At 42.8% G+C, this 10,290-nt stretch overlaps 1 protein-coding gene across 2 annotated transcripts in view; it reads left to right on the top strand.

The window, feature by feature from the left end:
* Window positions 1-10,290, top strand: part of TRRAP (transformation/transcription domain associated protein) — a 109,775-nt gene that overhangs the window by 39,455 nt on the left and 60,030 nt on the right. For both annotated transcript variants that reach the window (XM_007448864.1, XM_007448863.1), the window contains exons 27-31: window positions 181-342; window positions 2,500-2,596; window positions 4,189-4,310; window positions 4,634-4,804; window positions 8,165-8,233. In XM_007448864.1, the coding sequence (XP_007448926.1) occupies window positions 181-342; window positions 2,500-2,596; window positions 4,189-4,310; window positions 4,634-4,804; window positions 8,165-8,233 (621 nt within the window). The remainder of the gene's footprint in view (window positions 1-180; window positions 343-2,499; window positions 2,597-4,188; window positions 4,311-4,633; window positions 4,805-8,164; window positions 8,234-10,290) is intronic.

Raw genomic sequence — 10,290 nt, 5'->3', positions numbered from 1 at the left:
CCCGCGTCCCCTGCATCGGCAGGCGGACTCTCAACCACTGCGCCACCAGGGAAGCCCTGTGATAACTTTTGATCTCATTTATGGTTTTCAAATTGCTAATTGGCTTAGAACATTGTGATGAGAGGTGTTTGCTTTCTGAGGGGTGGCTGGTCAGTGATGCTTCCTCCCTGCCTCTCCCAGGTTCTCCAGGATATGGTCCCACCTAAGAAGCATTTGCTCCGACACCAGCCTGCCAACGCGCAGATTGGCCTGATGGAGGGGAACACGTTCTGTACCACGTTGCAGCCCAGGCTCTTCACAATGGACCTTAACGTGGTGGAGCATAAGGTGTTCTACACAGAGGTAGGGGGGTGGTGGTACGGCGTGGTGTGGATGGTGATGACGTGTGTCTGGTAACCTGTCTTTGTGCACGAAGACTGGTCAGGCAGCACTCAGAAGGCATGGGTGGTGACCATGGTAACCGGCCATCGCCTGGCTCAGGCCCCGGCACAGGTATGTTACGTCCGGGATTGGCGAGGAGGTAGGCATGGTGACTAGAGATGTCCGGTAGAATGTGGGGGGTTTCTGAGTCTTTCGAGCTCTCTTAGCCCTCCACAGGGAGCCTTGCTCTTCAGGACCTTGAGCTTGTATTCTAGAGATAAGACTGTAGCATCTACCTTAATCACTCTCATATCAGTAGGTGCCCAGTTTACTGAATTTATCAATCACTTAAATGTGCCATTTGCGGTTGAGAACTCACTTCACGTGAATGCCCTTACCTAGTTCTGGCAGCACCCCATGAAGTACAGATACTGATGATTCTCATTTTGAAGATGCAGAATCTGAGCCTTAGGGTTTGTTAGACACCTAAAACTACAGAGCAGGTGAGCTGGAGAGCTTAGCGTGGAACCACCACGGTTGTTTTAGAGCCTGGTTTCTAATCATTCCGCTGTCCTGCTGGGCTCTTGTTTAGTGGACTTGACTTGCGCCTTGACCCAAGGTAACAGGCGGTGGTGGATGGCACTTTATAAATGTTTGTCACCGTAAATATTACAGTGTGGGATGAAATTAGACAGTGATAAATAGAAATTAAACTATAAATACAGTCAAATTATAAGCATTAATTCTTAGACTCTGTAATGTGCTATTGATTAGTCCCAATCTGAAATTTTTATGAGACATGAATCATACTTCTGGAGGCATTGTGAGAGTAAACTGAGGCAAAAGTCGTAAGGAAGCAAATTCTTTCTTATCCACGCTAAGTCTGAATTTCCGATTATGAAAAATTTACCTCTTGATTCTTGAAGTCCTATGTTTTTGCTTGGACATAAGGCATTGATCATGTGTTCTGGCTGAGATCATTTATACCTTGTTATATCCCTTGTATAACATCACTCATAAGATTTGATGGAGGGTCCAGGAGAACCCCTGGAGAATGGGAGGGGAGCTTCCTTTGGGGGCTTCAGAGGCAGATGTGTTGTAACCTATGGGGAAAATTCCTCATGGAGCTGGAGACCAGAAACTGGTAGTGAGTGTTTAAATTTCGGGACTCTAAACTGGTTTTGAAAGTGTGTTTATCAGGATACCAGCTGCATCAAAACATGTGAGGATCTTTCGGAAAATAGAAACTCTTGAGTCCTCTTCCTGAAGATTTAGGTTCAGTAATTTGGGGTCAGACCTGGGAATCTACTGCCTAAAAACTTCCCAGGTGATTCTGGTGTGGCCACGTTTGGAAGTCTGGCTTTCTAATTTAGTTTCTGATGCTCTCTGTCTAGATATAGATAAAGGGATCTATATATGTGTGTGTATACAAATATGTTATATATGAGGAGAGTGTTACTGAAGGTTTCCTCTGGGGAGTGGAATAGGGTGGGTGGTTGAAATGCTTTTCTCTATACATCCTCCTTTACTGTTTTAAATATTTTACTAGGTAGGAATCTTTAAGGGAAAAAGCGGTACCATTTTCCAGGATGTCAACAGAAGGGGAAAGTAGTAATAGAACACCATATATAATATTTTAGATATTAGATATATAAATGTGTATTGGTCTGTTAAAGTGTCTGGAAGGCTAGCCACTGGAGTATCTGCGTTACGGTATTTCCAGCGAAATGCTTCCTGCTTATGCTACTCTGTACTTGAAAAGAAAGAAAAAAAAAGGATTACTGCTCAAACTCTTGAATTATAACATGTATGTTTCTTGGGCACTGGCCCAAGGCATTGGGAAGCAGCTCTGAACGAGGAGTTGTACCCGCCATCTTGGAATTTGCATTTAGATGAAGTGATCCTCTGTGTAAAGAAAAAACATTATGGTATCAGAGTGGGTCAGAAAGTGTCACAGAGGTTGACTGAGTTTTGCTTTAGAATAAGGAAGCTCAAGCACATATCGATACTTAAATGCTTTGGGATTTGGGTTTAGTTTGTTAATCATGTTGTATGTGGCAGATCTCTGTGTTCTGTTACTTGCAAGGTTGTTGTGTCTTCACAGTGAGAGCAGGCTAAATTAAGTTCTGTCTTTTGCAGCTCTTGAATTTGTGTGAGGCTGAAGATTCAGCTTTAACAAAACTGCCCTGTTATAAAAGCCTTCCGTCACTCGTACCTTTACGAATTGCAGCCTTAAGTAAGTTCATGTAAATATGAGACAAGTTACGGGGTACAGAAGTGAAGGGAGGGCTTCCCTGGTGGGGCAGTGGTTGAGAGTCCGCCTGCCGATGCAGGGGACGCGCGTTCGTGCCCTGGTCCGGGAGGATCCCACATGCCGCAGAGCGGCTGGGCCCGTGAGCCATGGCCGCTGAGCCTGCACGTCCGGAGCCTGTGCTCCGCAACGGGAGAGGCCACGGCAGTGAGAGGCCCGCGTACCGCAAAAAAAAAAAAAAAAAAAAAAAAAAAAAAAAAAGTGAAGGGAGACAGTGGCATTTTTTTGTTGTCTTAATTTTTCTGACTTTTTGTGGTCTTTTTAAGGTGGAAAAAAAAATATGTTTGTATATTTATCAAACTACATAGTGAGACGTCAATGGATTATATAGTTTGCTAGGTTTTAAATAATTCTTTTTACTCTAATAAACTGGATTTTATTCTATAGTAAGCTCTTTTATAGCTGTCTTATGGGAACTATATATATCTCTAAAGTATGTATCTCTGTAATATTCTGGTTTAAGAGAGTTGTCATACCATTCCTATCTTGCCATTTTCATCTGAATCGGAGTATTTAGACCTTTATAAACTTAATGATTCAGAATCATTTGAGACTCCTGCTGTCTCTAGGCTTTCATTAAGAATGTGTTATCATTGTTTAGCACAGGAATTGTACATAGTTTAGGAACGTATACTAGATCAGTACTCACCCTCATGCTTAGAAACAGTCATTTCCCCCCTTTTTTGATAAATACCCAATACAAGTTGCTTAGTTGACTTTGTCTCTTGTTGACTTTTATACACTTAATAAAATATTACCAGAATCCTCCTTGAATTAGAGGTAGAGGAGCTGAGAGGCAGACCATAATACTTGAGCTTGAGGATGGGGCTCAAGACACAGCTAGCCAGAGTTGGGGTGGGTGGGGCGTTGGGAGCTTCTCATGCTTCCTGGTGGGTGCCTCTCAGGCCTTCCTGTCAGCCGGCATGGGCATGCTCTTGCTACAATGTTACCCCTTAACTGACCTTTAACGTAGAGGCTGGAGGCATGTCGTGTTGCCTAAGGATATTTGCATTTTCAAAGCCTTTGACCCCCGAAGTTGGGAAGAGACCACTTGATTAGACTTGGATAGTGGAGAGACGCTGGGCTGTGTGTGTCTATTTCCTTCATCACCAGAGTCTGAGGCTCTACCCTTGGCTAATTCAGCATGTGTCCGCCCACAGGTCAGCCGTGCTCTCACCTGTGAGGATGTCTTGGGGGCATGGGTGCATTGGGGACCCCCTTCAGCCCTTGTTTTCCCATTGTTTCTCTCCTTCAGCCCTTCTTCATCTTATCTGGGCAGTAAGATTTATCATGGACTTTCTGGCAGGCTGTTGCCTTCTTAGATAATAGTGTTCACTCTTAGATAATAGTGAGCCTGTGAGTAGAAGGCCATGCATTCTTTTGTCTTTCAAGAGGCCAGATACTAGGAAAGAAGTTTAGTGACTCATATATTTGTTGGTTGGTAAGAGCTTTTAGACTAGGAAATTGTACGTTTTTCAGGCTAATGATGAAAATTATATTGATTTCTCTCCCTAAAGATGCGCTTGCTGCCTGCAATTACCTTCCTCAGTCCAGAGAGAAGATCATTGCTGCCCTCTTCAAAGCCCTTAATTCAACCAACAGTGAGCTCCAGGAGGCCGGGGAAGCCTGTATGAGAAAGGTGAGCGAGGGCTGGGCGGGTGTGAGTTCTGCATTGAGTTCTTCCTGTTGACCTTGTCTGTATCCTGGGAGTCGGCCTATGGTTAATAACATACCAGATTGTAGTAGTGTCTCTATCTGTTTCATAGTCATCCTGAGCCCTTTGAAAAGTAAACAGTAATGACTAGTCTTCCTCATTTCATTATAAACTTCTGGAATATATGTGGTTTAATACTCCATTTTCCCAAGCAAAGTAAAAACTTGCTGCTAGAGTTGAATATGAGTTCCATTCTGTTATGAAGTATACTCTGATATCTGTTTTCCTTTGTAACCTTTTTTTAAAAGTTTTTAGAAGGTGCTACCATAGAAGTAGATCAAATCCATACTCATATGAGACCTTTGTTGATGATGCTGGGGGATTATCGGAGCTTGACACTGAACGTCGTGAATCGTCTGACCTCGGTGACCAGGCTCTTCCCAAACTCCTTCAATGATAAATTTTGTGATCAGATGATGGTAAGCCAAATGCATACAAATTCTATGATAAACCTGAAAGATTAAATTATTTTTTTTAAATGAGTAATGCATTTACATGGTTTAAAACTCAGAAGGTGTAAAAGGGTGTCTGTGAAAAGCCTCCCTCCCACCCCCGTCCTCCAGCCACCCAGTTCCTCTTCCGGGGGACCACCAGTGTTAAGTTTCCTGTGTGTCCTTCTAGAGATGTTTCCCATTTGTAGTGGGACATATGTCTCTTAGTTCCCACAAAGGGAAGTGTAATATATACATACATCTTACTTTTTCCATTTACCATCCCATCATTTCATATCAGTAAATAAAGCATTTCTTCATTCTGTCTTATGGCTACATGATATTTCATGATGGGGACATGCCAGAATGTACTGAATCATTCCCCACTTGGTGAACATCTAGCTTTTTCCCAGTCTTTGGCCTTTATAGACAGTGATGCGGTGAAAAACTTGTAAGAGCATTAGACGTCCTTTGAGTTTTTACAGTTATCAAGGAAATAATTATGCAAAGAAAAGATCTGACAGTGTTTAAACGTGAGGTGTAAACAGATGAAAGAGGGTTTCAAGTATTAACTTTATTTTGCTTTCTGTAAATAAACATTTGTAAATAATTTATTAACTTAATTTCATGGTACGTTACTGCAAACATGCATGTGTTTTTTATGCAGCTTTTTAACCTCACATGCTGGTTTCTTCGTATCTACAGACGCCTAACAGACGTTACTCTGTGCTGCAGCTGTTCCTGGAAATGAACAGCTGCCTAAGAAATGAACAATGGCCCAAATACCTAAGTGGGAATTGATAGTATTATGATTGGTCCTAAAACTTTTAAGTGATGCCCTAGTAGTAGAGTGTAATTTTCCAAATTGAAAGGCCCTTTTCCTTTAAGCTTCCACGTGTAATACACATACGTACCTATCAATTTACATGCATACAAACATTCATAATCATGGTTAAAGTAAATGAAATTATATCACTTCCCAGTCAGAGCACATCAAATACACACATCTTACCTCATCTTATGACCTTTGGTTCTTTCATGTATGAGATCTATGCATGTGCTCTAACCTCCTAGTGCTTTTATGTTTGTCTCCTTTTAAAACTAGTCTCTCTCTACCCTCTGTTGGCTATCATTTCTTGCTGCCTTTGCCTGCCTGCTTGAAACAACTTTCTTTTTGTGTGGTTTTTTTTTTTTTCACTCCAGTCTAACCCGTTAGGTCTGTGAGCTGGGAATTCATTCAGTAAACATTGTTCTCCAGATTTTTTTAGAACAGAGTAAACAGGGAATTCCCTGGTGGTCCAGTGGTTAGGACTCTGAACTTTCACTGCCGGGGGCACGGATTCAATCCCTGGTTGGGGAACTAAGATCCTGCAAGACATGCAGCACGGCCAAAAAAAAAAGAATAGAACTGTATCACATCTGTAGTTTCTGACTGAGGCCAAGAGTCTTCTTCCTTAAAGTACATGGGTTTTTTGTTTCTGGTTTGTTGAGAGGATTTTTTTTTTTTTCCTCCTCTGACATTCTAGCCACGTTCTGAGTGATTGAATGCCTCTGAAAGCAGAGAGTGCTGATGTACTTGGATACAGAATAACTGAGGCTTCTGTTTGTCCAGCCATCTCGCCCAAGTCCAGCCAGGTCCTGTGCTATGGTGCTTCTGCGTTTGTGGTGCTGGCCTTGCGCATGGACCCTGTGGTCTGCCAGTTCGTCCTTACTGAGCCATGTTCTTCAGAACTGGGCTCAGTCATCAGCCTCTGTTTTCCCTCACTTGATACACTTTTGGGGTGAACAGCTCAAGCCTTCAGCATAAGTGTAAGAGATAGGACACCTTACTGTCTAGGGTGGGCATTCATAAAGACACCCCTGAACATTTTCCTTTCTTATAATTTCAACTGCTTGACATTTGATCCTGAAGTTTCTTATATGGTTAGTTGTTTTGGAAATCTCCTTATTGAACTAAAAGTGAACTTTATATACCAATCAGTGTTATTTTTTTCCTTTGGGAAATCTGAAAGCAGCTGGCTGTTTTCCGTACCTTTAATTTTGTTACTCTCATATCTTTGGTATAAATAGCTATTCTAGTAAGACAGAGGTTTTATGAATATATATTCTGATGGTATCCTTCAAGGAATTTTACTGGTAAAATCTTGTGAGTGTATTTAGTTTCTTTGAAGAAATGTATATTATTTTAATGTTTCTCAATGTGTGTTCCTTGGAACACTGGCTTTAGAAGATATAGGGTTTCTGTGAAAAACAGTAAGTAACTAAGTAAGTTTGGGAAGCACCGCTTAACTGTGTTCCCCTCTTGAAGTTTTACAAGGTCTGTGGACATTAAAGGCTCAGAGAAAAGTGTTTGGATGTATTTGAACCATCTGTCCCCAAGCCTGTTTGTGACTGAGGAGTCCTTTTTAAAGTAGCTTGTTAACTTCCTGCAGGGCAGTGTTTTGAAGAACAGGTTTGGACAGTGTAGGATCATGAAGCTGTTGTTTGGATGCCCCTGTGTGGTTCAGCTTGGGCTCTGAGCGCTTGTCGCTGGGTTTTGCTGGACCCCGTTGAGGGCGGGAACCTGGCTGCCACAGGCTGGGCCAGCCCGAGTTGCTGTGGCCTGGGGATCGCTCTTCTGCTCCTGCAGGAGCACGGTCTTTTCACAGAACGAGCGCCCTCATTCCGCATGGAAGGGAATTGCTACCCACATGCACTGTGGGGTCTGTGCTCATCTCACCAGCCCCTCCCCTGGGGTTCCCCCTGTGCCCACTCACCCTCGGCCACAGTGGCCACCCTTTCCGTTTCTGGCCTCCCTCCTTTTCTCTGCCTGGAGTGCCCTTCCTTGTGCTTCTGGCCTGTCTCCCTCTGCAGGGCCCTCCCGGACTCCTCGGCCCTCATCTGTAGCTGGTTCCTGCTCTTCTGATACACAGCAGGCACCTGTATTTTACCTTGTTCTCCCGCTGTCACTGGAGCACCACAGGGACAGGGATGATGTCTGCTTGTTCACGTCTCTGACCCGACGGCTAGCTTGGTGCTGGCTCAGGGCAGCACTCCAGGAACAGCTGCAGCACAGAGTAACAGGAGTAAAAGTCCTGGTATTGGAATGGCCGGGTTGCAGGACATTTTCTGTTGTTGTATCAGGGTAAATTCAGGGTAAATTTCTATTTATAGAACATAAACAAATGCCAGTTACTCTCATCACTGGTTCGGTGGCTGCGCTATTTCAGTAATAGAATCACTGCCATTCTCACATTAAACAGCATGGAAAGTAATGATTACATATGAGTTTTCACCTAAGAGCTGCATTTTGGAGTTGAGATGCTCCTGTTGTCAAGAAAAAATGGCTAAGGATGTATTTTTTCACAGCAACATCTGCGAAAGTGGATGGAGGTGGTGGTCCTCACCCACAAAGGGGGCCAGAGGAGCGACGGAAACGTGAGTGACTTGTGTGTTTCTGGGAGGGCAGCCCCACTGTGCACTGCTGTTAACAATGCTAATGTCGGAGCGGTGCTTTTAATTAAAATTCCGGTCAGAAATCTAGTTTTATGTGACTATAGTCCATGTAAATTGTTAAACATATTTTGTTAGCATTACATTTTGATTTTATTTCTCTTAATTGTTGAACATTCCTTTTGATGTTTCTTTAAAATCGCCCTTTTGTTCACTTTAACATGATGTTTTTGTTGATGAGAATTCTGGGAAGCTTGAAATGTATTTCAGTTTTATTAGTTTTTCTTGAAAGTGAGTAAAGTGTACTTTCTAGACTGTTCTGGCAGCTCTTGTTTGCACAGGCTACAGTCCTCAGCTGCTGTTTTCCATTGCTTTCCGTCATCATTGCCTCATAAACCAAGTAGAGGTTTTAGGACTTCATAAAAGCATTAAGGAAGATGTAAAAAAGCATCGCATAAATATTGGCATGTATGTTTTCTAGGTCCAAATCCCCCACCCCACTTGTTTGCTGGAAGTCCAAATGGCCAGTACTTCAAAACATTTTTTTACGGTTTTGAGGGAAAACCGCTTTAGTTAAATCTTTTTAAGTATCCGATACTGGTCACTAAAGACTTTGTCTCTTAAAAATGAATGGTTCTTGCTGTTTTTAATCTTATTTGTATATGTTAATATTCTTTTAAGATATTTTTAAACTTGATGACTGTCCTCTCAGTGGGATTGTGTTTTCCACAAGCTCCTGTTACGCCCAGTGAAATTGTACAGCAGTACCTAATGAGGGGATTCCTTGAGCTCTTCAGAGGCATAATTAATGTGGCTTTTTGTCCTCCTGTGCCTATTTGTTGGATGCTGTGTTTCATCCCATCTTGTATTTTTAAAATTTATTTTGGCTTTATTATGCTTTGTTTTGACCATTCTATGTCAAGGTGTTTTGTTTATGTGAGTCTTGTTTCCTGCTGCTTCTAAACAGCCAATGAGCAAAACTAAAACAGGATCTTAAACTTTTTTTAGGAGTGTTAAACCACCCATGACCTCTTTGAAGGTTTGTTATTTTTATATATATAGGGAAAAAAATCAGGAAATCTTCATGGGGGACAGCAGAGTGTATTTTAAAAGTCTAAGCTCCTGGGAGTAGGTGCAAGTGCCTCTGTACTTTCCCTCCCCATCTCTCATCTGTTAGGTATTTTTGCTCTAAATTTATTATTTGTTTTTATAGTTAGCTGTTAATTCTCTGAAACATATAGCCAGTTCTAGAATAAACATTTAAACCCTAGTGGGTAGATGAATGACTTCCATTCGATCAGAAAGATAAACTTTTACTGCAGCTCATGTGGGATGGGGGGTCAGTTGCATAGGGGGTGGGGCCGTGGGCACTGGGAGGTCCCTGAGCCCCTTCCAGCTGAAGCCTGTTGATCAACATATGAGCGTGACCCCGAGAGCCTGGGAACGTCCCACTGCTGAGGGAGGCCGCGGCTCTCAGCTCAGGGGCTGTGGTGTTTGGGGTCCAAGGCAGTGTGGCCACAGCTTAATGAGCTTGGCTCAGGGCCAAGCCTCCTTTCTGCCCTTGAGCTCTGATAGTTTTTATGAATGCTCCACAGATTAGGAATGGGTCTTGGAAAGTAGTTTATTTGGTCAGATCCACAAATAACATTATTGCCCAGTTGAGAAACTATAACCGATGACATGTTAAAAGTTGAATAAAAATGAATAAAAGCTCCCCATAACATCGGATACCCCTGATGATCAGAGTTTTGCATTGTCATCACGTTTAGGAAGGTTTACCTGTTTGGCATTGAACTTACAGGGGAAAACTCATGACCACCTGTTACACTATGTGTACAGACACACACCAGACACACACACACACCACACACACACACACACACACACACACACACACACACACACACACACACACACACACACACACACACACACACTCTTCTCAGGATAGCCTCAGTATCCAGTGAGTGGCGTCACGGCCTCAAACATGCCTAATTGATGGGGATTAAACCCCCGGTCCTCTTCCAACTCCAGCTGGGAAA

The sequence above is a fragment of the Lipotes vexillifer genome, unplaced genomic scaffold, assembly GCF_000442215.2.
Source record: "Lipotes vexillifer unplaced genomic scaffold, Lipotes_vexillifer_v1.1 scaffold778, whole genome shotgun sequence".
NCBI classification, from domain to species: Eukaryota; Metazoa; Chordata; class Mammalia; order Artiodactyla; family Lipotidae; genus Lipotes; species Lipotes vexillifer.
The sequence above is the reverse complement of the archived record's forward strand: the minus strand, read 5'-3'. Positions and strand labels throughout refer to the sequence as shown.